Genomic DNA, 26,326 nt, shown 5'->3' with positions numbered 1-26,326 from the left:
TCTATGGCCTCCACTTGTGATCACCGCACACTAGGGTTCTACGGCACCCTGGTTGGGAGTTATTGTAAAAGAGGAACACGTTGACATCATCCGATAAAACAGCTCTTTCATTTTGACACCACCTCCTGCGGTGCCGGCGTGGGGCCACTAAAGGTCAGCTGGTCTCTGTGGTGTTCCACTGACAGATGAAAGCTCCTTATGACTGATCTGTTTTATACTCTCAGTCTAACACAGTGTAAGATTTTTTTTTAAAGACCTGCTAAGAAATCAGACGTACTTGAACGTTCATAAAAGACACATCCCAGTTATAAAAGGGTGTGCACAGTTGTGCAACCAGCCAACCACAATATTGTACTTCCCCAGTCAAAGAACATTAAATATAGTTGTATTAATTATTAGGGCTCAACGATATATCGTTTTGAAACCAAAATCTCAGACAGTGCAGTTTCGAGATCGTCAAAGCTGCGTTTTTTGTTTTTTTAAGGGCTCTTAACCCTAAGTTCACCAGTCAGTAGCATGCCACAGTGCACACACACACATACACACACATACTAGCCAGCTCCGAAATGATTGAAAATAAATAAATAAATAAAGGCAGCGTCTAAGTCACCCGGAGGTATTTTCTTTCTCGGCTGTTAGACAAGTTGACAACACAGGCCGTGACTTAGTGATGGGATATTCGGCTCTTTTGGGTGATCCGGTTCATTTGGATCGGCTGTTTTTGGCTCTAACTCTTTTAACGTTAGCTTTTTTAAAAAAAAATATTTAGGACAAATTTAGCATACATTTTGATTCGTAACTTGATGAACTATCTATTTCACTTTACTGACTGTAAATAGCAACAATGATCAAGTAAAGAAAATGTTTTTTGTTTTTTTTATTGAAGATTAAAAAGGCTACAAACAATAAATAAGTAACAAAAATAAAACTTCAACCAACAACAATCAAAATAACAAAAATAGTGAGTAGTAAAGTGCAACAGCAGCAGCGAACAAAACAAACATCATAAGCTACTCACCAGGTCCAGCATAAAATACCTTATTTTATTTAAAATTGGCATTCAGAAAAACGTAATACTTCAACTCTCTTTTTCTCTGCTCGTTTTCTCCTCGTCCCATCTCTCTCTCTGACTGGCTGAGACACGGAGCACGTGCTCCGCGTTCAGTACACTTACAGCATGCCCTCGCCCCTCCCCCTTCTCTTCTCGTCTCTCTCTCTCTCTGAGTAGCGCAGCCAAACGTCGCTTCAGACATGTGAAAAAGAGAGAGCGACATAGGTGGAGAGAGAGAGAGAGAGAGAGAGAGAGAGAGAGAGAGAGAGAGAGAGAGAGAGAGAGAGAGAGAGAGAGAGAGAGAGAGAGGGAAAATGACGAGCAGGCTCTTGAGGGAAAATGACGGAGCAGGCTCTTGAGTCTTGAGGGAGGAAGCCGGCTCTCGTTGTGAACGACGACCCATCACTACCATGACTGAAAACGCGAGGCGCTAAGCTAACTTGCTCCGTGATTGAACAGACAGACTAATAATGATTGTCCGAAAGGAAAAATGAAAAAAAAAATATATAAATATATATATATGTCCGTATGCAGTAGCAGCAACGAGCTGCGTGGTGAAGATCCTCACCTCCGTGGTGACAAATAAACTACCCTACTAAAAGTAGCCCTTTCATTAAAGGCAAACGGGCAGACGCTAAGCATGCTAATCGCTCATGTGAAATGCAGAGTCGGGAATGACCCCATATAAAAAGGACCGCATTAAGGCGGAGAGTCAGTAGCTATGAACAAAACATTTGCACTACAATTACTGCGTATTTTAGACTGAAAATAAGATGACGGCTACCTTAGCCTTTTAGTACACGTTCGAACGACTGAGAACGCTAACGGCTGATGCTCGAGATCCAAAGTAAATTAATATCAGCAATGTAATTTGCTTGTATTTATTTGCACTCTTTTCTATCACTGGGTTCTGAGATCTACACAGTAATTGGGCTCAAAATTACTATTAGTTTTTTAATTGTTGAATAGATTTCATTACATACAAGGCAGACACGTTTACATAAAACTGCAAGATTTGAATGAGAAACAGAGAAGAATGATTAATGCTTTCTGACCCTTTTTTAACAAACAAAAAAAACCACCTTTTCACAATTACTCCAATCAGAAATACTCCCATTGTGATGTTTACACTTTTATACTCATCATTGCAGCAAAATGAAGAATGAAGCAGTTAAGTCTATAGCAAAAATATGGGAGTATGGGGAGGATATTTATTTACATATAATATTACATTTATTTACAAAGATTATGTACGTTAGTACAAAATGTAAAACGTTTTTGGTTACATAGACTATTACACATAATTGCATATTTAAATATGGCGCCAAGTAGTACTCTAAGTCAGTAATGGGGAGAAAGTAATGATTTCACACACACAAAAACAGTCATTTGAAGGGGTGTGTATGCTTTTATAGCCACTTTATTAGAACACTTTTATAATCGTTAACTCATCCTCTAGATTCTGGTTAAGACCATCCATGATTTGGATTAATGGCTCACTTTAGTGTGTAATTCACACTTTGTGCAGCAAGTAAATGTAGCCTCTCTTAAATCAAGGACACACATCCAACCCGACAATGACGACACGCTTGGAGCTCTCTCATGCTCTTTGCGAAATCCTCTATTAATAGAAACTTTGAATATTTGATGAACTGTGGCTGAAAGACGCGGTTTGAGCTATGGGTCGTCCATCTCAAAATACAGTACAATGTCACTCTACACTGATTTGTTGATGTGTCACCATATTGCTTAATATGTGTCCTCCATGTACATACAGCGAGTGCTCCTTGAGCAAAAGCAGAAGAAGAAGCGTCAAGAACCTTTGATGGTCCAGTCCAATGTGGATGGACGATCTCGCACCCGCCGCACCAAACAGAGTGAGGAGCAGGCTCCTTTGGTGGAATCCTACCTCAGCAGTAACAGCAGCACCATCTACCATGGTTAGTTGGACCCGATTGACACTGTCTGATAAATGGGATTGTTAGATTGTTTGTTGTGTCTTTTAAAGTATAACCTTATGCTAACGAAGCTAACTTTTTGTACATTTTCAAGGACCAAAAATAATCCAGAAGCCTACATTTTTGTTGTTTGATGATGCTAAGCATAGCATAGCACAGCAATAGCATAGCTACAGTTTTCATTATCATGCAGTTCCAGAAAGTCTGACTAAAGCCTCATCATACAAAATCCGAAGCAGTATTTCCTATAGGTAATAATGTAAATTAAATTAATCCATTCCAGATGTCCAAAAATATCAACAAAATGTACAGTACATTTAAAAAAGAATAATGATAGTTTGAACATTTAACATCATTACTATGTAGAGAGTCCTTATGGCGTACAGTGAAGAGGGAAGACCATTTTCCAAGTTGTTTCCTGAAATCTGTAGTGTTTTTTGAATTCCTTATAAGTCTCCAAACGGCTGGCACTTGGAACTTTGTGTATTTTGTAAAAAGTGTTCGGTTAAGGTGTATTCCACAATGCAAGCTTTTATTAACAATGCAAGGCAATAAACCCTCCCAGTCTGCTCGCTAACACTCACGCAAGTTGAAGCAACAGTGTGGCGTAACACATCCTCTCAAGTCAGGCCTTCAAAATAAAAGTGCAAGAACAGTTTCAGTAGACTTTCTTTGGACTCACTGTGCTTATTTAGCAGTCACACGCCTCCATGTGGCCAAACAAAGTACAGTGCGGCAGTTATTATACTGTGTGTTTTTATCTTGAATGTCTGGCTTTGAGAGGGTGTGTTACAACATCGATGTTGGCCGAGTGCTGCGGAGCAGAGTGGGAGGGTTCTAATCTTGAGTTGGAAAAAATGCGTGCATCTCGATTCTGGTAAACAAATGTCCGATTCATGTTGTTTTCTTTTTTTGCATGAAGTCTGAGCGAATGTATGGAAATCATGAGTGACACAATTGAAAAAAAAAGAAGAAGAAGAAAACAACTTTGCCATACGAAAACTGAGGTTCCACTGTATTGTTTTGCACCATCTATTAGATTCCTGTCGCCAATGTTGAAGGGAGAGAAGGATCTTAATGTTGAAAAACCACGGCCCTATGCAAGAGGATAGTAGTGCTTTGACGCAATCTTGTAGCATCTCTAGACAATAGTAAAGCTTTTTAAGGGGAGTACAGACTTGCTTGTACAGGGTTTGTTAGCTGGCTCATGAATAAGCAAAGCTCCTGGTTCATAAAGCATCATAAATTATTGGATAGTGTCATTATGATTGTGTTCCATTGATGCCGTAGTGATTCAAATGGTGAAAACACAGCCAATACCTGCAGCCTTTATCTAGATCTTCAACAAAGTGTACTATATGATTTCATTGTCTTGTATTTGTTTTCTCAAAGTGTTGTTTTCTCTAAGTGCTTTTCACTTTGCTTCACCAAACTATTTTGCTCAAATGAGACTTTAAATGTTCTTTAGTGAGTTTCCTCAGGCAAAAACTGTGTGTGCCGACAAATCCAATTTCCACCTCTGAAAGCCTCTGAGCTCAGGTTCATGAGCTGTCACTCTTGCTGTCGAGCCTGAAAAAAAAGTACATTAGCAAAATGTCACACTGCAGGTTGATATTCTGCAGAAATAGGAAACAATAACCTTATCTGCACACCGCAAAGTCAGAATCTTCTGAAATGTATTCACTTTTTATTACATCTTTCATTTATTGGCATGTTGTTCTCTTTTTAATTACGTGGAAGTATTTACAGAAATGCATCTATCTCGCCTCACCAATAAGATCTCATTAGATTGTGCAAGTGTACCTACGGCTGGTTAGTGCACTCATACTGTATGTCTAGTGTTCCTATTATATTTATTCTTCCTTGCATGTATCCTGTCTGAGAGTTCTTTACGTGTCTTTGACTACTTCTGCGTTTAGTTCAAGAAGCCAAGCAGGAGGAGGTGAAAGTGAAAGCAGACCCGCAGCCGCCTCGCTCAGCGAAAAAGGGCAGAGCGTCCGCCAGCTCCACTCCTCAGACGGGCAGTGACAAGAAGGAGAGGAGAGCGAAGCACAAAGGTCAGCCCGCTGACAAGCAGCCACTCACACGGACTCAACTTCAGATGAACGATCCACAAGCTTGTTGGATTGACAGACAGGGCCAAAGTCCAAACAACAGACAAATCTAACGGAACACGAACAATGATGTACAATACACAGTGGGAAACTTCAACTTCAGTAAATAAACTATTCAAAAGTCCAGTAAAAGACCTTTATTCCTTCATTCCTTTTAACCCTTCACAAAACAAAACCAGTAATACTGGAAAGGAAATTCAAGAAGGCTTCTGAATGGGTAGGGATGCTTTAACTCCTGCTGGTAAACGAAAAAGTTGATCTCTCTGAAACTTTTACAAACCCAATTCCCAAAAAGTTGGGACACTATACAAATTGTGAATAAAAACTGAATGCAATTATGCGGAAGTGCCAAAATTCAATATTTTGTTCAGAATAAAACATAGATGACAGGTCAAAAGTTTAAACTGAGAAAATGTATAATTTTTAGGGAAACATATGTTGATTGTAAATTTCATGGTGCCAACAAATCTCAAACAAGTTGGGACAATTAGCAAAAAGAGACTAAGTCAATTGCACTTATAAAAAAAACAGCTGGAAGACCAGTTACCACTAATGAGGTCCATTTGTAACTTGATTGGAGTATAAAAAGAGCTTCTCGGAGTGGCAGTGTCTCTCAGAAGCAAAGATGGGTTGACAATCACCAATTCCTCCAATGTTGCGCAGAAAGATAGTGGAGGAATATCAGAAAGGTGTTTACCAGCGAAAAATGGCAAAAAGGTTGCATAACATCATCTACAGTGCATAACATCATCCAAAGATTGGAAAAAGAAAGGAAATCACAGATCACACAATCACCGTGCCAGCCGCCGTTGTCAAATCAAACTACAGTACAAAGAAGAAGCCATTTCTAAAGCAGGCCAAGAAGCGCAGGCTGTTGTAAGAAGAAGAGGGGATGCCTCACAGTGGTGAAAAAGGCCCAACTTTTTTGAGATTTGTTGACACCATGGAATTTAAAATCAACATAGTTTTCCCATAAAATGATACATTTTCTCAGTTTTCACTTTTGACCTGTTCTCTATTATATTATATTCTGATTAAAATATGAAAATGTAGCACTTCCATATAATTGCATTCAGTTTTTATTCACAATTTGTATAGTGCCCAAACTTTTTGGGAATTAGGTTTGTATATGTTTTGGAGAGCATAAGAGAGATTGTATTTCATGGATAATGTTCTTAAGGTCATGTGATCTATATGGTCAATTTCAAGGTCAACTGAAAGAAAAGGTCAAAAGATTGCAAAAATATGCACAAATCTTCTAAATGGTGCAGATGTGGAACCAATCCCCTTTCTAACAATAGCCATTGGTCAGTGAAGATTGACCCAGCAGTTTTTGAGACATATTGGTTCAAAGGAAGGCAGACACGCCCCCTTTTGATTGGCCGTAGCTCTCAATCTCCTGCTCCGATTTACCTAAAATTTGAGACTTAGTGTTGATCCCGTCACTATCAACAAGTACACCACGTGAATTAAAATCAAAATCTGCTTGGTGATTTGACATGGAACAAGACTTCTCTTGCAAAAGCAAAACAAATGTGAAACTGCCCTAAAACTGGTTGAGTCAAGTCATGTGACTCAAGTCGTCCACCTTAACGTGACCATTTTTACCAGAGCAATCTAACAGCTGTGTTCCGGTGCACTTTGTCATTTGTTTGTGGCTCAGCAGGAATGGACAGCCTGGCCTGCCAGTCAGAGGACAGTCAGATCCAAATCTTAACAGTCGGTCACCCCTCGTCAGAGGATGGCGATGGCGAGCCGGTCATGAGCTGCACTCCGTCACAGAGCAAGCAGGACCTACGAGTGACCATGCTCAAAAAAGGTGCACATGAGAAATGCTGTCTTGAAAATTGGCATCCAGTCACACCTTATTTCTGTATTTGTGGTTGTGTGTGAAGGCATATCCAGCAGTATGAATTTTGATGAGGAAGAAGATGATGACGATGAAATTAGTTCCACTTCCTCACAGCTCAACAACAACACAAGACCAGGCTCCGCCACCAGCAAGAAGTCATGCAAGGTAAAAGTACGCTTGGAGACAAGAAAGTCTAGTTGCCTTATTTGTGGGGGTTTTCCCCTCCCCCAAATTTTTGTGTGCAATAATTTGCCATTATATATCACATTAAAATTTGGTGCACCTAATGGACAGAGTTTGAAAGCTAGCTTAATGCTAAAACAAGGCAAAACGTCATAGACGAGTTAAAAAAACGAGCATTTACATCACAAGAATGACAAACCTTTATCTTATTTTTGGCAACACGTGCAGGCAAAGCGCAAAAAAATACCCACAGGCGTCTATTCTTTATCCTCTGCGAAAAACATCTCATATTTTTGCAACCTAGCTGTGACAGTAAATTTATGTCTGCATATTTATTACTATTATACAAATTTGTCACTCACACGCTTAATGTCTCACCTGTGATGTTTTCCCCCATGCAGGAGGTTGCATCAGCGCCAACTCCACCAGTCACTGAACCCGCCATTGATGTGGAAGACCTGGAAGAGTTTTCCTTGCGGCCTGCACCACAGGGGGTCCGAGTGAAGTGCAGAATCACCAGGGATAAGAAAGGCATGGACAGAGGCATGTACCCCACCTACTATCTTCACTTGGAGCGAGAGGATGGCAAGAAGGTGAGAATGAGATGGCAACATCAACATGTGGACTGTGCAGGTCTGAAAAGGATTCAACTGATTAGTTACTGTTACTTTGTTTTGTCGCAGGTGTTCCTGTTAGCAGGCAGGAAGAGGAAAAAGAGTAAAACCTCCAATTACCTCATCTCTATTGATCCCACTGATCTGTCTCGAGGTGGAGAAAGCTTCATTGGTAAATTGAGGTAAATCTTCTTGTGTGTTGATGTCATGTATATGAACTCATTCACTGCCATTGACGGCTATAGACATCAAAAATTCATTTGAATTATTTATATTAGTGTAACATTTTTTCCACTTTTATTAACAAGAGTATGAAATCCTAGAAAAAAATATTTTACATTCAGAACAGATATAACATTTGTGATTAATATTAACTATTAAAGTCGTGATTAATTACAATTAAATTTAATCGCCTAACGCGATTTAAACGAGAAAATAAAAGATTACTAAAAACTGGGGCTTCAGGTGATTAAAATGTTTAATCGTAATTAATCGCATGACTTCACTAGTTAACTCACGATTAATCAAAATGTTATATCTGTTCTAAATGTACAATACAAACATTCTAGGTTTTGACACTCTTGTTAAATGTGAAAAAAAAATTAAACTAATTGAAATAGCTCAAATTAATTTTTATGTCTATAACCGTCAATGGCAGTGAACTAGTTAATATCCATATTTCTATAGTCTGGGCATTGAGTCGTTGTAAATGTATTTCGACAGGGCTCGACCAGGAGATCATGTCATGTCATGTCACGTCTAGTCATGTGATACAAATGTAGGAAAATGAATTGGAACAATGTAAAGATTATTAAAAAAGAAAAATAAAATATATATTTTTTAAATTGCATAAAGTGAACAGCAAATGAAAAGCTGAAAAAAACGCAGGTGTGGATGTGGCTCATGTTAAATGCACGAAACTGATTTTCTTGACATTTATTTTGCTTTGTAGCAGAAACCTGAAGTTTTTGTGCTAAAACTGATTGCTATTTGGAACTGTTAATGATTGCCTCCATCTCGATTAAGGCCCCAGGTCCAGCTAGCAACCTGATGCTGCCCCCATCATGCTTTACTGTTGGTTTGGTGTTCTTTTGCGGATGAGTGGCATTGGAATTACCTTTTGGAATGAATGGCCAACAAGTTCAACTTGAGAGTTTAGACCATAACCTACACCAGAGGTCACCAGCCTTTTTGAAAATGAGCACTACTTCTTAGGTACTGATAAATGTGAAGGGTTAACAGTTTGATACACACTTCTGAAATAACAAATATGCTCAAATTACCTATCAATCTCTGCCAGTGTTTACATTTCAAACTTCTATAACATTCCTAGAAAATCACAATGGAGTTAATTAGAGTGCTGAAAGTACAAGTATTGTTTGAAAGGAGATCACCCAAAGGCGGAAAGAGTAAATGCGGTTGTAAGCAAGACGGACATAAAAAAAAAAAGAAAAAGAAAAGAAAAAGACTAAAATATGACATTTCTTGAACACATATTTTTTGGGTCAATATCTTCAAAATGAGGCGCCACGGTGGCTGACTGGTTAGCACGTCCGCCTCCCAGTGCAGAGGACGTGAGATGGAGTCCAGGTTTCGGCTTTCCTGGGTGGAGTTTGCATGTTCTCCCCGTGTTTGCGTGGGTTTTCTCCGGGTAATCCGGTTTCCTCCCACATTTCCAAAGACCATGCGTGGCAGGTTAATTGTGCACTCCAAATTGTCCATCGGTGGGATTGTGAGTGTGGATGGTTGTTCGTCTCTGTGTGCCCTGCAATTGGCTGGCAACCAGTTCAGGGTGTACCCCGCCTACTGCCCGAAGCCAGCTGGGATATGCTCCAGCTCCCCCCGCGACCCTTGTGAGGACTAAGCGGTTAAGAAAATGGATGGATCTTCAAAATGAGGGAACAGACAGAGGCTAAGTATGGTAAGCTAGCTATAGGACATTAATGGAGAGACAGGACATGGCATAGACACGACAGTAATGGTTTTCTAGTCACTGTCACTTTAAATAGAGAAACGTTTCCACGTTGTGTTGACGTTAAATATTATTGCGGCATGTTAAATTGTCGATTCATTCGCTGAGTGTTACGCTGCCTTCAGATGACTTCACTCGTGTTATGTGGCCCAAGACAACACTTTCGTTCAGGCTATTTGTGTTTTGTTGGCAGTGTTGGGATTAACTAAACGACAAAATGATGGTGCACGATAAAGACATTTCATGATGCTATATGTTGTCAGCATTAATTATCCCCATGCCCTGGGGCAAGGCGCCATGCTCAAGACGGAGAGATGCATTGCAGCAGGTCATTTAAAACCTGCTTCCAGCCCCTTGGCCCCTCATTGAAGAACAATCCCGTCTCTTCCTCATATCCTAGTCTCGCTCCGGGCACGGTGTTCACATCCAGCCAAATATTAATAAGCACTAACTCATCTTAACTGTAGTGTCTCAGCAGAGGGTGGTCAGTGTACTGGGTATCAAATGACACAGGCTATGATGGTTTATATTGTTATTAATAAATTGATGAAGTTTAACCATCTTAAAATAATGTATAAAAGCCCATCATGAAATCTTACCAATTAACATGTGAATCAAAAAAAAAGAAGGAAAAAGTGATTACAAATGAAGAGGAACGGGTATTTTTTCCAAACCTAAATACAGAACAAAAATAAATAAAACCCGATGTATTTCAACTCAAGGTGTCAGTTTGTGGAACAATCGGAATTATAAAACTAAATAATCTCAGTTCTTTTGTATATATATATATTTTTTATGTATAAAAACACAACTACTGGAAAATATATATTTAGCACAAGGTCATTCTATTGAATTATTTTGTTTTTGTTATTTGAGGCTGTCTTGACTGTTTGCTGTCATTTATTTTGTGTTGACCTAATTGTGTGTGTGTGTTTGTGTTGATTAGGGGCAGATATCACAAGTGTTTCTTCTTTCTGTCCCCTTTCATTTCTTTTTCTTTGAATTAATGATTTTTTTTTTATTCAATTGAAAAAAAAAACGTTTTTTAAATAAATTGTTTTGTTTTTGTTTCCTTCCTTTTGTTCCGCTATTTTTGAAAACTGTTTGGTTTGCCCAAAAATTGACCTTACCCATCATGAACTGCTTGGCCCGAGATGGCAAGTCACTTATTTCTTAGTACATTAAAATTCTGACACTTTTAGAGACATTTCTTTATAATTATGTCATTTACATGTGACAGTTTTATTTTATTTTATTCTCAGCATAGTACTTCACTGAAATCATTCTGCCCCATTGTGAAGTGTGCTGGGTTCATTTTGAACACCCATTTCACTTACCAAGTATAGTTTGCTGCCCGATACAGGGCTACAGATGAAAGCACAAAAATATGTGCGTAACCGTTCTCTATTGATTAGATTTCTGCAATGGTGACTGACACGTAAAACATTGGTATACAATGGATAAAGGTCAAGACCTGAACACAACTGTCCACATTGACTGTCAGTCATAGCCCAACCCTTCGTCATTTAGAACTGAACGCTACAAGGTCCGGCCTCTTCATCTGAAAGGATTCCAGTCCCAGTCTGAAATCATCTCGAAGTCTCAGTGCCAGCCTGCGCTACACGGCGAACCGCAAAGCCTGATTCATTCAAGCAAGCCTTTTGACTCAGGTGGCAGCTTGAACACGCTGTCATTAAGTAGTGAAACTTCTTTTCTTCTTCCTGAGCCATTGTTTTCTGTCCATCTCTCTGTCGGCAGCAGGTCATCGTCCCTCGCTTTGCTCTCCGTGGAGGCTTTTCCCTCGCGCATGATGATTGTCCTAGAGATGTGAGCAAGACTGCCTCTTAGTCATTTACATTTTTTATCTTCTGAATTCCCTGAGCTTTTTTTCTACGATCCGTCAAGCAGAAGGTCATTTTAAGAAATCCAAGTCATCAAACCCGTCTCACCTAATACTTGATGGTCCCTGTCCCGGATGTTCGTCTGCCTCTTGTGCGCTACAACTTTGATCGTCCATAGAAGCGTGTCCCTCCTCAGTCAAATCAGTATCTCTAATGCTCCATGCCATCTGATGGACACAATTAGGTATCGATGACACGTCGTCCTGCAATCTTAAATCGTTCTCTCCCTTTTTTTCCGCTGACTCCGAGTCGTCTCTTGACTCCGTTTCAGAAGCACCAGGCAGAGGATTTTCGTCGACATCTAAGTCATTGCCGCTGTCCGAGCTGTTATCTTCAACTCCATGCCACCATTGGAAATATTTCTTGCTTTTTGTCTTAAAATGTCCGGCCTTATCTGTCAAGTGCGTCTCAGAAGTTCCTGGCAGAGAGTTTTTCTTTGCTTCATGTCCATTAAGATCTTCGCTCTCCGTGGACCCTGCTCCTTCCTCAGCCACATCACTGCAGTTTTTAGCAAGTTCATGGACACTTTTAAGCGATTCGGTATCTTCTGAATCCAACTGATCTGTTGACCTTCCCTCAGATCTCTCAAGTAGAGGTTCTTCGTCGTTATCGAGGTCCACACTGCTGTCAGAAGTGTTGTCAAACTCATGCCACCACCTGGAATGTTTCCGAATTCTTGTTTCCTCTTCCTGCTCAGACTCCTCTCGAGATCGGTTTCTTGATGGTCCCGGCTGAGGTTCTTCTTCTTCTTCTTCTTCTTCTTCTTCTTCTTCTTCTTCTTCTTCTTCTTCTTCTCCTTCTTCTTCTTCTTCACCTTCCTGGTTGGATACCTCAGCTCCGAAATCATTGTCCAGTTCATCTTCATTTTCTTCATTCTCTTCAATGATGTAGTTAATATGATCAGCGTGATTTTCAATCTGGACGTTTACAATGTGTTCATTGACAAAGCCAATTTGGTTTTGTCTGAAGACCCTCATATGATGATGTATGATAAAATGCAAGAGGAAGATAAATTCCATGTCATTATTGTCTCCATTCGGCGGTTGATCTTCTGTTGGAATGTGAATATGGTGGCCTGTAAGACAATTAAAGACTGTAGGTGGCAACGTATACCAAATGGAAATATACTGTAAGTCATGGTTATCGGGTACTTACGATTCGGACCATTGTGGTCTCCATCTCCTTGTCCATCCATTTGGTTAAAATCACTAGAAATTACAAACATTTACTTAGTAATACATTTGCAGAAAGCTTCCGACTGCCTGACATATTTGAGGACTTATCACCAATATGTGTCACCTTTCAAGAGTTACCATCGATAAAAATATACATGTCTACATTCAGTTCTAAAAAGCTGTAGAGCATAACCAACATCAACATGTTAGAATTTTAAGTTAGAGGTAAGAGTGACTGTTAAGGAGGTTTTCGCAGCGCAGCAGTGACAAAGACTTAGGCTCCGCCCCCCAAACAATGTGATTTCACATAATGTCATACCCTTACTTCATATAATCATTATGACATTTCATTTGAAGATGATTCTCATACTGTCAGAAAACTGCCTTGCACTATTTTATGCACGTGCGCTGCATAATCATAAACGTACCTCAAGCTGGACGACCTGGCCTTTGTAAAAGCTTGCTAGTTACAAAGCCATCGGACATTCGAGGTGGAAGCTCTTCTGCTGGTTCCGCATTATTCCAGTCGCAATCATGCTAATCCAGGTCACGTGCGTTAAATCCATTTTGCGTTTCCACGTTCTGTCCTTTTAAAACCTGGAGGTCAAAGCATCAGTCATGGCAACAAACGCTTCAACCCAACAGTGCATCTAATAATACATTCAATTTAAATGCTTTGAATAAAGCACTTTATGTCATCGCGCACGATGTCATCATTATGATGATAAATGTATTTCTTGTGTGTTAGCTTGTCATGTTGCACTGCTCTATAAATACCGTACAAGGAACACGTATTAAAATCCATGCTTTTGATGGTCCGAGCATTGAAGTGCGAAGGTCTTCAACACTTCAGAGGAAATGCATTTGCCTTTCTTAGTAGTAAGGAACTTCGTTGTTCAATTGCATTGCAGGTCAAACCTCATGGGGACCAAGTTCACTGTATACGACAGTGGTCTGAACCCTATGAAGACCACCACCAGCCTTGAAGACAGCAGTATGCGCCAAGAGCTCGCAGCCATTTGCTATGTGAGTTCCTTTTGTCTTCTTCTTTTTTACCTTTCTGAGGATTCCATTTAGTCCAAATTGGTTATTTGAAAACGTTTGATAGTTAACTCATTCATTGCCATTGACGGCTATAAACGTCAAAAAATTAATTTGAACTATTTCTATTAGTTTAACATTTGTTTCCACTTTTGTTAACAAGAGTATGAAAATGTACATTTAGAACAGATATAAATTTTGTGATTAATTGTAAATTAACTAGTGAAGTCATGCGATTAATTACAATAACAAATTTTAAATGCCTGACGAGATGATTATTTAAAAAATTAGGGGCGTCAGGCGATTCAATTTTTTTCTAGTAATTAATCACGACTTCAATAGTTAACTCACGATTAATCACAAATTTTGTATCTGTTCTAAATGTACAATTAAAACAAATCTAGGTTTTCATACTCTTGTTAGTAGAAATAGTTAAAATGATTTTTTGACGTCTATAACCGTCAATGGCAGTGAATGACTTAAAATGGTATTCGGTAGAGCACAGACCTCTGCCAATACTAAACCGTATTTTGTCGTGCGCCTTACTTGTGTTTGATCGTCCATTGTGACAGGTTTTAAATTCTGCATACTGTGCATGGTTCCATTAATGGCATAGTGGTTCTAACTGCATAGGGTGGCATGGCTCGGTGGTAGAGTGGTCGTCTGCTATCCGTGAGATTGTAGGTTAGATTATATAAAAAGTAGTCCATTTAACGTTGAAAATTCTGTAACTTAACATTCTTACCAAAATGTTCCAGGCTCTTCCATGGCCATAAATTCCTGTAGATATTCTCCAAAATGTAATGTGTTCTTATTCAACTTCTGTTATGTGTCATGTTTCGGATTAAAAATGATGCCTATACATTTGGATGTTTCAAACCTAGGAAACCAATGTCTTGGGATTTAAGGGACCTCGTAAAATGAGCGTTATCATCCCAGGAATGAACATGGACCATGAGAGAGTGTCAATTCGCCCACGAAATGTACGTTTCTCATTAGCCACACGGGCTAATCAGTTAACCTCTAAAACATACACATTGGTGTACTGAGCTGAGCTTTTTGACTGACTGTTGAGTTGATTTCTTTTTTCTATTATAGGACCACGAGTCATTGCTGGCAAGGTGGCAGAACAAGAACACAGAGAGTGTGATTGAACTTCATAACAAAACTCCTGTGTGGAATGATGACACACAATCGTATGTGCTCAACTTCCACGGCAGAGTCACTCAGGCCTCTGTCAAAAATTTCCAAATCATTCACGACAACGACCGTGAGTTTCATGTACCTCAGTATTTACAATTAGTGCGTTGTGTTTGAGTTCATTTAAATTTCCTTTAACGCCACTCATTTTTTTAAACACGCAATTAATGACCGCCCCTTACTTGGAAAGCCTGTACTGAAGGAATTCCAGTCGCAACATGTCAAAAGTTAGCATTAATACATTTTAGACTAATGAATATACAGTATTTGTCGAGAATGGGGTCAAGTTGTATTTTACAATTTTTAAAATATGCAGAATTTAACAAGTTTACTTCATGTCAAAGATTAGGTAGTTCTTAAAATGAAAAGAAAAATGCACTGAGCTGTCACCGTCTTATAAATGCAATTATGCCATCTAGTGGCAGAAATATCACACTCATTTTTTACATTTTTACAGTCCAGTACATCTTTTTCATTTTAGCTACATTTTATGATTTAATATATGATTTAATATTTTTATGTTAACAAGAGTATGAAAACTTATTGTACATTTAGAACGGATATTAAATTAGTAATCAATCGTGAGTTAAATGTTGAAGTCATGCGATTAGTTATGATTAAAAAATGTAATCGTCTGACACCCCTAATTATAAATGGAATGTCACATAGCCAAACAGGAAAACAGGTTGGCAGACTTCCTGTGTCACTGCTGTCTTTGAACAAAAGTTAAATGTAGAGTACATTATATATAAATATATATACAGCATTTTTTAATAGGTATAGGCGAGTACTGATATTAGTATCGAGCCGGAACTAGTAATTAGAAATTAAAAGAATAGAAAATAGCCGTTAATTTCATGTAATTTTAAGGAAAAATGCTATATTGGGATATATAGGTCTTTCTTTAAAATGATCTGTCATTGTTTTTAATGGGAACATGTTCTCTATCAAAAGTTCTAGGGGTATCGGTTATCGCTGTTACACTATATTACTTGCATTTGCAATCATCTTTCTTGGTCGTTGCAGCTGACTACATTGTGATGCAGTTTGGCCGCGTGGCAGAGGACGTCTTCACCATGGACTATAACTACCCAATGTGTGCCCTTCAAGCCTTTGCCATCGCCCTCTCCAGCTTTGACAGCAAGTTAGCCTGCGAATAGACGGCAGCCTAAAGGCCATCTGGTCCATGTGTGGTCTCATCAAGGGCTGTTCATGTAACGCTGGGGCTGGTCCAAACTCCAAAACACTCAGTACCCCGGACATCCTGCATATCACAAAATGCTTTGTGGGTCTCAAGTTCTGTGTGTGTGTGTGTGGCAGGAAAGATACTCGGTAAAGGGCATCAAGCACAAAGAGTAATCCACTTAAAAAATAATAATAATGAAATCAATTTGTTATGTAAACATTTTGAAATGTGTGCACATTCTAAAGATCCACTGTTCCTTTTATGTACTAGCTAGAGCGGTTTAACATTGTGACTAATGTGACTAATTGCATATTTGTACATTTTGGGAGTTGGTTACATTTTATGTATCGGTCACGAAAATAACCCCAAGGTAAAAACAAAACAAAAGACATCTTCAAGCATGAATACTTATACAGTTCCTAGACTGAAAATAACATGCATGTCAAAAGCTATTTATTTTTGTTATTTATGTATTTATGACATGTTTTGTTCTTCTTTGGACAGTATTGACTATGTGGAGCTGCAAAGCACATCAACCACAAAGCATCCACACAAAAAAACGATTGGACTTGAGCAAGGCAAAGGCATATACTGTGCTGTGTACCGTACAAGTTCGTGTCACTGGGTCACACATGTGAATGTATAGAATAATGGTGCACTTTAATTTGAAGCCAGTAGTGGATGAGATATAGCTGTAAATCGTTTCTTGTGCCTTTGAACACTTAACTGCAGTGTGGCGCTTTGGCTGTAAAGTGAGCTCTTTGCTGTTCTTGCTAACCTTACATGCGCGGGGTCATTTGCGGTCACTAAACAGAAGACAGGTGCAGAGCTGGTTTTAATGAATCAAATAAATAGAATGAGAAGCCCAAACAGAAGGCTTAGGCATTATGACTTGGTTGGAGATTATTTCCTTTAGGGCACATTCTATTTCACTCAGATGTAACATTGTGTTTTGTATCATGTCTTATTGTCTCTTGGAAATGTAACAGAGGAAGGACATGGATTTGTCACAACCTCAACACTTGCATATTGCATCTATTTGCGTCTTTGAAATATTTTTATACTCCTCTGATTTGACAGTTGGGTTTGTTCCTCATTTAAAAGCTTGTATGTTTCTATAGAGACGTTTAGTGCAGATGCTCCTGGGCGACTTCCTTTCTCAACATTTTGTACTTTATCATTACCCCCCAAATAAATAGATTTAAAAAATCACGAAGGCAAAGAACAATCTCTGAGACCACAATTGTTCCTGTGGATCACGAGGAAATCTTTATCAGATGTGCTATTCTTGTACTTAATTGTGTTCTAACTATTTTGGATTTCTATTTTGGAACTGTTGATACTTTGCTGTGAAGTCTGCTTTTCAGTATGTGTTCAGAATCCCCTGCTTCTTCTCTCACTTTCTGTTTTTAGTGCTTGTGATGATGTACAGTGAATGCCGTATGTATGACTTATGTGATGGTAGACACTCTTTGGTCATAACAGCAAAGGTGAACAAATAAAACTTGAGTATGTTTACGTTTGTCCTCATAAAATATGCAAATGTCATTAAGCTATTTCGTAATATAATTAAGAATTGATTTGCGTTAAGGTACACTTAAAAAAAACAATTGGGCTGTGTAATATTACAGAACCCCACAGCTGAAAAAAACCCAGACTCCTCACAAAAACAATATTTTATATTTTTCCTTGAAAGTGTTGTTGAATTCTAAATTTTACAACCTAAGTGTGTCTGTAATTGAGTTGACACTAGATGGCAGACATAAATTACTACATTTTTATTTAGATTTACAGGAACAATTCATGTTTTTTTTTTGTTGTCCACATAATCCATCGAACATTTTTTTTAAAATAAACTCTCAAACTAAACCTCACCCTGAAGTTCACACATACTGTACGTCACCCTTAATATTAACCCAAACCCTTGCCTGAACTCCCCAACACATCGAACTGAGCCATACATTACTGTATCAATGACTAAAAGATATTTCATATTTCTATTAAAAAAGGTTTCCACTAGAGTATGAAAACTTAGATTTTTTTTTATTGTATATTATGAATAGATATAAAATGAACGATTAAACATGAGTTAATTATTGAAGTCATGTGATTAATTACAATTAAAACATTTGCCTGACACCACTAATATATAGGGGGGGGGGGGGTAATTTATGTCAAGGGGAAAGTAGTTCCACCCCTGTTATTTAGAAAACCATAGAAGAAGTTGGTCATGTGATCACATATTTTTGAAGAGACATCCATTTCGCTCATCCGGTAAAAAGGAGTATTTGCCCTCCAAAGTAAAATTTCAATGATTAAGGGTTTTTTTTATGGCTGTGTTGGAACAATTATTGACAACTTTGAAAACAGTTCACACATGTTTTAGTGCTTTAGTAAGCGACATCATGAATCTATATGGTTAGCATGATGTTGGCTCAAAACAGTTGGGGGATGCATCTTTTTCAAAATGGTGGGCTTGGGGTAATTTGTGCCAAAGGACATGGGCTAAATTGTCCCCTAAATTAGATTTATTTACTCTACATTACTTTATTGTATTTTATTGTTACATACCCGCACTGGGGGCAAGTTGTGCCACAAAACCACTTATTTTTTTCTAAAGCTATATTTCTCAGTTTATTGAAGATCCAAAGTAATTGCTCCCAGGGATGCACAACATCCTAAACTATATTAACAGTGAATATGAATAGTTGGAGGCATTCCTGTGGAATCCCCTTGCATAAAATATATGCCCACACTATTTTTTTTTACATACATGTGTGTCCATAAAAAAAAAAAAATCAAAGCTTTCAGACAAATTTGAAGGGAATTTCTTTACGTCTCCCTCCTATTTCGCATCCTGAGCCCGCTGACCTCTTTGGGAATGTCAATGTGGACATTACTATCACTCTCTTCAAACATTGACAAATACTCTGCTTCTTCCTGCTCTGCCTCTTCCTCAGGGTTGGGACATCCTGCACTACTAAACTGAAGTCTCTCTGCCTCTGTCACTGGATCTTCCTCATCAGCTTCCTCCTCTTCCACCTCTGTGCCATCATCTTCGCCCGTATCTTCTTCCTCCTCTTTCTCCATCTCCTCTTCATGGGTATCCTCTTTTGGGTAGTGAAATACATCTCTGTGGTCATTGAAGCTAATATGCTTCCTCCCTCCCATCTGAGCTTGTAGCTCATTGTATACTTGCAGACCTAATCTCTCATGCTGTGTATTTGCAGAAGGCTGGGATGCAAGTGGAACCAGCAAAAGTCTTTTCTCAGCTTCTGCTTCCTCCTCTTCTTCTTCCTCCTCCGTATCTTCCTCCGCATCTTCCACATCCGCACCTTCCTCCTCCTCCTCGTCTTCATCCTCCTCTTTTACAACAGAAAGTTTCCGTGCGACAACCTCTTCCTCCTCTTGCTCCATTCGCTCTGCCAGGGCCTCCGCGGTGGGCTGGGTCGTGGGCTTCTCTGGGGCCACATGCTCAAATTCACATTTGTAATTGGGTACTTCATATTCAGGGTAGGTCTCCTCTGGATAGCCTGTAGATAAAAGAGGTGTTTATTTTCAAAGAATATTAGATCTGTTTTTTTTGTGAAGTGAGCGTCTTTATCCTGGAAATAAAAATGGAGCGTTAGAGTCATGCTGCCATGAGAGATCCAACTGAATCTGAAGGAAAAAAAAAAAAAAACACCTTTCAAATAGGTAGTTAGTGATAGGTGGGTTGTAAGAAAGAGGCTGAGGACGTATACCTTCCCAATCTGCACTGTAAGGGACTTCCTCGGCCTCCATCTCCGGGGAGGCGCCCTCCACGCGGCCCTCTTGCATTACTTGTGCAACCTGCCTCAGCTGCCTGAGGAGTTTCTCTTCCTTCTTTGTCGGCGTCGACTTACTTTTCCTGCGTCTTCCACTGTGGGGCAGCAGAGGGACAAAGCAGAGTCATCACCCTGAGTCTCTTGACAGATGGCAGTAAAGCTTTTTATACTGCATGCTAGTTCTCTAAAACAGCTGCTTTAACCCCCCTTTTTATTTTTGTTCATTCATTTTCCAGGAATTAAGCGATTTGCTGCAACATGAATGTTTTTTTTTTTCAGCGTATGATCCAACTAACCTCCCAGAAGCACACGTATTTCCTGAGACAATCCTCGCCATAATGCTTTGTGACTGAAGTAGCCGCTCCTGTAGTTTGGCAAGATCATCGTCAGTTGCTAAGAGAAAAACAACCACTTACTATGACGTGTAGAAATACACTATAATGGCAAGCAGGGAAACTACGAGTTTATTAAGAGACAAATGCCATTTAACATGTGTTTGAATGTGACTCATTCATTCATTCATTCATTCATTCATTCATTCATTCATTCATTCATTCAATGTGGTTCATTATGAACACAACCACATCTCCAATCTCATTTTTGTATCACAAAAAATGGCATTTTAACAGGGGTGTGTAGACTTTTTATATTGACTATATAATAACTTATTGAGTCTTTCCCCCCATAATGAATTAATCTTAATTCTAGTACATTTTAATTTATACTTAGAAATTCTGAGAGTACGGCACTTACCCATATTCCCCTCCATGCTCATACTTGTACTGTACGTTTCTGATTTAGTGTTCTTGTCCTTGCAAGTCAACTGTCAACAGGAATGCTAGTTTAGGCATCTTTGTTGTGTAATAATAATAATAATAATAATAATAATAATAATAATAACCTTGTGGATTATATAGAGGATGTAAAGAAGAATCCCAAATCCATATATGGGTATGGCTTGAGCCATCAGATTGTACTTTTTACCACGTCCAATGCTTCTGACTTTGGCAGTAGCCTCAGCGTTGTATGTCACTGAATGGAACGGGTCCACACCCCACTGTTCCGGGTCATCGGACAACGACACCTGATGCATCCCCGGCGGGCGGAACCCAGGGCCAACTACACAAGACAACATGTTGTCAATAGTTTTACACTTTAGTTATGCTAATAATATCATCTCAAACTTAATAATAATGTTCTACCTTCATCACATGTAAAATATAATAAGATATTCAGTGGAATTAAAACTTTTTGGACTGTACCAATCAATATTGATAAAGCATGAATTATGATGATTTACTTAATTCTATGCATTCAAACAAAGTGAAAAATACCAATTTACTTTTATTTTTGCGATGAGTTTACTGTCTTGACAAAAGATAAAAATGATAATCACTTTTCCATAACGTTTTTAGGTAACATGATGACATAATCAGACCCAGCACACTCTCATCTAACATAACAGCTGGCAGCAGCAGCAAAACCTACGAGAAAGACGGATGGAAGATGATGTGATGAATCTCCTCACCCTGCGGCTGTCCCATCTCCTTTTTGGCTCTGGGTAAAAGCATCCTGGGCAAGAAGAGAGACACGCACAGGACCGAGCATGATATCAGAGTAATTTTCTGACAGGTTGTGATGGACATGTTGCCTAACTCAACAATTTTGATTTCTCTTGAACGGTAAATCCAGTATTCTCGGTTGTTGTCGCTCGTCTGGTGATGTCCTGTTTGGATTAAAGCAGATTATATGAGCAGCCTTCAAAGGCTGTATGGAATATTATCAACTAATCCCCAGAGAGGGACACAACTGGCCATTTTCAACAGCATGCTGCTCATATGCAGCCTGTTGACTTTGATGGAATAAATAATAAATAAAAACAGATAGATAATTTTTTTGTATTACACTGTGGAAGGAGGGAATCCAGGTAAAGAAGTGTCAAACATCATTTTTTAAAATGATCATATTATATCAAAAAATGTATTGATTATTTTTAGCTGGTGAATTTGAAATGTAAACCAATTTACGTTTCAGCAATACTTATTGGTTGCGTATTTTGTCTTCATAATGGATCACAAATTTTATATTGTGATGCCCAATTTTACAAAAAGGCACTTGAATGCAGCACATAACCTGTAGCATCCTAACATTGCATTTCCTAGAGTGTGTGTCTCCTTTTTCACCAGCAGATAGCAGTGCAGGCTCATGTACAAACCAAATGATTTTTTTCTTGGTCACTGTTTTTAGATCGCAAGTGACTCTTTAGATTATTGTTTTCAGTAGGGTGGGTGGTGGTGGGGGGTGGGGGGGGCAAGGCAAGAAGCATCATGAAGCCCTTCTCCATATAACAAAAAAACAAAACAAAAAACGGACAATGGTTAAACAATTGACATACAGAGTAACAACTAACAAATAACTACAAACACAATGCTATCTGTAATAGCCCCCCCCCCCTTTTTTTTTTTACTTACACTGAGTGATAAATTTGCTTAATTTTGTTCTGGGTGTGTTTAACAAGCCAGATAATAGGGGCCCCATTTGTGAGATTCCCAAACCCTCACATAGGGACCTACCAGTTTAAAAAGTTTTTCCAGTAGTGGTTGATATGCAGCATCAGTTAGTAAGGAGGCCCTTTGCGGGGACTCAAGGTTGTCGTTGTCATGTCCGCAGCAGTGCTGTTGTTTTGTCCTTGATAGTATGGGCCAATGTCAGCCATCTCCCTGGACCCCTTCAGCTCAGGACCGAGGGCAATTTCCTGGGTTGGCTGCCCTGTTGCTGTACCTCGGCTCTCACCACATTAAAAATACATCAGAAACATCTATGAACATGCCAAAACCAATATAACTCACTGTGAATTATTATTATTATTATGATTATTATGATTATTATTATGATTATTATTATGATTATTATTATGATTATTATGATTATTATGATTATGATTATGATTATTATTATTATGATTAATTCTTTGTTTAATCAACACTTTCTCAATTACAAATGATAATACTTCCCACTTCTGCTAGAGTTCAAATATGACTCGATATTTAATAGATGAAATGCTGTCAACAACAGGCAGATGTTAATGAGTCATGAGTCATGAGTCATGCAACATGGTGACTGAAATGGTTCCCAACTTTTATTGAACCAAACACGTACTTTAAACACATGCTTTAAATGACAAAAACACCACTAAACAAAAATGTCACAAAAATAGAAGCAAACACACTGCAACAATGAAAACCTCATCTTGATTTAACTCCAACAATTTTACTAGCGTGGTGACATATTTCAAGCATTCTGGGCATTTTTCAAATGATGGACATTTCAAAGCCATGTCAGCTCTAGTTAGGCCTTTCATTTAAGGCCAAAGTCACAAAGGTCAAGTAGGTTGGACCTTGGGGACTTATTAGCAAAAGACCAAGGTGGAGACAATAACTCCCACATGCATATTTCAAAGAATACTTATCAAGAAGCTAAAGCTGTTAGGAATACTGATAAGGGGAACAAAACCTTAAGAAAGTGAATGTTCACTTTTCACAATTGCAGAATAGCTCTTTGTGAGAATGACCTTAATACAAATATGATGATGTCAGATTTGAAATAATAACAATAGTAATAATAATAAATGCATTTATTTGTAGAACACTTTTTTGTCAAAGCGCTGTATAGGTCAGCAGAAAACCTGGGGAAAAAACAATAAAATACAGCAAAATGCAAATGACATATAGTGACATTTGAGTACACTATCAGGACATAAGATCAACATTATAACATAAACATGTGCTTGGAACATCAGCCCATCAAGCTGATCAAGCAAGTACATGCACGATTTTAAAGCGACAGCCAGTTGAAAAACAAAGACATGACTTCAAATGAGGTAAGAAAAACTCCGCCCCTTTCCTCCGCAAAGAAAGTGTGGAGTTTGTGGGTCCACACACTCTATTAAAAAGGGAAGATAAAAGCTGATAGGTGCAGTCAGAGTAAAACAGTCAGGGCTCTTCGTACTCATCTGGGCATTGGTGAAGCATGCATGATTTAGAAAAAGCTTTAACATTACCTTTTTATTTGTATTTATTTTTTATTTTTATTTTTTTATTATTATTATTTTTTAGAGCGCTCAGTATTGTTCATTCGGTAATTTTACCGATTTGACTCTCTTTTTATTTTTTTATTGTTGTTATTTTGTATGTTTATTTTGTATGTGGGTGAGTATGTGCACGTGCGTGTGCGTGTGTGTGCATGTGTGTGTGTGAACATTACCTTTTTAAATGGCACAATGCACCCAGGTAAATAGAATTAGGCACAGCAACAAAACTGTTGCCGAAAGATGTTTTGGTGGGGAAAAATACATCAAAATAAAAACAGCAACAACCCACTTATCTATTTAAGTGGTGCAGCAAATAACAAAATCATTCTGAGTTTGATCATTTTTTTTTTTTTTTATAAACTCCAAATCAAGATCAATACTGTACTACTCAAGGTGGCAGCAGGGCTGCTTGTGACATGGACAGCCCCTTATAGTGAAGTGTTCGTACAAGGAGGACACTCCACTATATTGGCGTCTCATTTCTGCAGTGAAGCGGGATTTCATTTCACTCAAGCAATGCTTGCTGACCATTTTAATCTTGTACCATGAACCGGTGACCTTCATGTGACAGCTTCATTTGCTGACCACAAGGCAGACGGGCAGGCCAGGGCTTTACACTAACTGATATATAATCTGCTAAAATAACAAAACTACTATTAAAAGTGGAGTCCCGGTACTTTTTTAGATTTTCCATCAAAATATGATTTTTGTGCTGAAGCATTAAGAAATAGAAGTAACAAATGGTAAACACAATGTGCGATAAAAATCTGGCTAAAAGTTGAAGCCAAGCCAATAAATGTACATTATCCCACAAAAGTGAGTCCATCCCTCACATTTGTTGTAAATATTTAATTCTACCTTTTCATGGGACAGATACTGAAGAAATGACACTTTGCTACAATGTAAAGTTGTCAATGCGCAGCTATAACCTCAAAATAACTCAACACGGCTATTAATGTCAAAACCACTGGCAACAAAAGCGAGTTCAGCTGTATGTGAAAATGTCCAAATTGAGTCCTATAAGTGTCAATATTTTATGTGGCCACTATTATTTTCTAGCACTGCTTTAACCATCATCAAAGCAGCAAATTTAACACACCTGCTAACCATTCTCACCTAAGAACTTGCAACACTAATGAGTCACATAAAACTAGGGAGGGAACATTTTCATTATGGGGTGTACTCACTTTTGTTGCTAGCGATTTAGAAAACAGTGGCTGTGTTTAATTTTCTTTCTTCTTTTGTTGTTGAGGGGATTGTATACATGCAATACACTGACTACTTTGCGTTGTAGCAAAGTGTTGTTATGTCAGTGTTGTCCCGTTTGAAAATATAACCAAAAATGTGAGTGATGTGCACACTTAGGTGATATAATGTATTGTATGTGTGTTATAACATTTGGTATTCAAATGAACTGCAAAGTTGACTACAATTAGCACTACACGACAGTTGCATGTCCACTTTGTTTTTTGGTGAATCTTATCACGAGCTGATGCAATATTAAAGTGATTTACTTTTTTAGTTAAATAGTGTTAACATCTATACTGCAGTTGCATCAAGACGCAAATTCAGGGTACGAAAAAGGAACAATAGTGAGGAAAATTCAGTCATAGCTGGCATGGATATAATTTTATTATTGGCCATGCCATACTGTCGCTATAAGCTTTTAATCCGACGAAACAAATATGCATTTGTGTGCCCTCTCTGGGTGAATGGATTATAGATTATCGCTGCCAGGCAGCATATGATGCCAACAGCGATTATTGCTGTATGTTGAATAAAGCAGATATCGCTGTTTGGGAACATTTGGCACCAGGAACAAGTCCAAAATAAGTTGGTCATGTTGCAGCGTTTGACACACAGTTTTTTGAGTGTGTGCTCTTTTTTAATGATAAAATGTCAGTAAAGGTAATTCCACTGTTGAGTCACCTCAATTGTTAACTGGCTCAAAAAGTACTTACACTCTGCTCCTCTAATTTGACTTTTGTGGAAATAAGACTTAAGTCTTTCTCTTGGAAAGGCCTAAGGACACACCAAGCTACGCCATTACTTTAAAAAAAAGAAAGGATTTTTTTTTATGAATGTCAGAGTAACGAAATATTGTGGTGTCTTGAGATATAAGTTGTTAATTTACGAGTTTATTGTGATACGAGCTGGCATTCCCATGTCGTTTTTTTTTTTTT

The 26,326-nt window shown here is 38.5% G+C and overlaps 3 protein-coding genes across 5 annotated transcripts in view; 1 reads left to right on the top strand and 2 right to left on the bottom strand.

The window, feature by feature from the left end:
• The window catches only part of tub (TUB bipartite transcription factor), a 49,526-nt gene extending 31,761 nt beyond the window's left edge, over positions 1–17,765 (top strand). For both annotated transcript variants that reach the window (XM_086071344.1, XM_086071345.1), the window contains exons 3-12: positions 2,829–2,991; positions 4,929–5,066; positions 6,790–6,942; positions 7,019–7,140; positions 7,560–7,751; positions 7,842–7,954; positions 13,732–13,846; positions 14,746–14,844; positions 14,960–15,131; positions 16,088–17,765. In XM_086071344.1, the coding sequence (XP_085927470.1) occupies positions 2,829–2,991; positions 4,929–5,066; positions 6,790–6,942; positions 7,019–7,140; positions 7,560–7,751; positions 7,842–7,954; positions 13,732–13,846; positions 14,746–14,844; positions 14,960–15,131; positions 16,088–16,221 (1,401 nt within the window). In that variant the 3' untranslated portion in view covers positions 16,222–17,765. The remainder of the gene's footprint in view (positions 1–2,828; positions 2,992–4,928; positions 5,067–6,789; positions 6,943–7,018; positions 7,141–7,559; positions 7,752–7,841; positions 7,955–13,731; positions 13,847–14,745; positions 14,845–14,959; positions 15,132–16,087) is intronic.
• Positions 11,220–13,441, bottom strand: LOC147177182 (uncharacterized). Of its 2 annotated transcripts, XM_086071347.1 has the most exons (4): positions 13,249–13,441; positions 12,801–12,853; positions 11,694–12,720; positions 11,220–11,563 (listed from the first exon to the last, which is right to left on the bottom strand). In XM_086071347.1, exons 2-4 carry the CDS (start codon positions 12,838–12,840, stop codon positions 11,389–11,391), a joined length of 1,242 nt encoding a protein of 413 aa, XP_085927473.1. In that variant the 5' UTR covers positions 12,841–12,853; positions 13,249–13,441; the 3' UTR covers positions 11,220–11,388. The 2 variants fall into 2 exon arrangements, with proteins under 2 accessions (XP_085927473.1, XP_085927474.1); XM_086071348.1 differs by having other exon boundaries at positions 11,484–12,720.
• ric3a (RIC3 acetylcholine receptor chaperone a) lies at positions 17,350–21,771 on the bottom strand. Its single transcript, XM_086071346.1, has 6 exons — positions 21,582–21,771; positions 20,955–21,172; positions 20,807–20,876; positions 20,350–20,446; positions 19,991–20,148; positions 17,350–19,780 (listed from the first exon to the last, which is right to left on the bottom strand). The coding sequence occupies exons 1-6, from the start codon at positions 21,697–21,699 to the stop codon at positions 19,080–19,082; spliced, it is 1,362 nt and encodes a 453-aa protein (XP_085927472.1). The 5' UTR covers positions 21,700–21,771; the 3' UTR covers positions 17,350–19,079.
• Positions 21,772–26,326: the final 4,555 nt, after the last annotated feature.

Source organism: Leptonotus elevatus, chromosome 3, assembly GCF_054856555.1.
Source record: "Leptonotus elevatus isolate MCC_2025b chromosome 3, RoL_Lele_1.0, whole genome shotgun sequence".
In the NCBI taxonomy this organism is placed as follows: domain Eukaryota; kingdom Metazoa; phylum Chordata; class Actinopteri; order Syngnathiformes; family Syngnathidae; genus Leptonotus; species Leptonotus elevatus.
This window is presented reverse-complemented; position numbering and strand designations above follow the sequence as displayed.

Bases quoted from the DNA above. Each gene is read 5' to 3' on its own strand.
- ric3a (XM_086071346.1), bottom strand. From the start codon at position 21,699: ATGTCCATCACAACCTGTCAGAAAATTACTCTGATATCATGCTCGGTC. The intron at 20,149-20,349 runs GTTAGTTGGATC...GCTGCCCCACAG, and splicing joins AATACGTGTGCTTCTGGGAG to TGGAAGACGCAGGAAAAGTA. The intron at 19,781-19,990 runs GTATACGTCCTC...TTTTATCTACAG, and splicing joins TTACAGTGCAGATTGGGAAG to GCTATCCAGAGGAGACCTAC.
- LOC147177182 (XM_086071347.1), bottom strand. From the start codon at position 12,840: ATGGATGGACAAGGAGATGGAGACCACAATGGTCCGAATC. The intron at 12,721-12,800 runs GTAAGTACCCGA...ATTGTCTTACAG, and splicing joins AGACCACAATGGTCCGAATC to GCCACCATATTCACATTCCA. The intron at 11,564-11,693 runs GTGAGACGGGTT...TCACATCTCTAG, and splicing joins CAGGGACCATCAAGTATTAG to GACAATCATCATGCGCGAGG.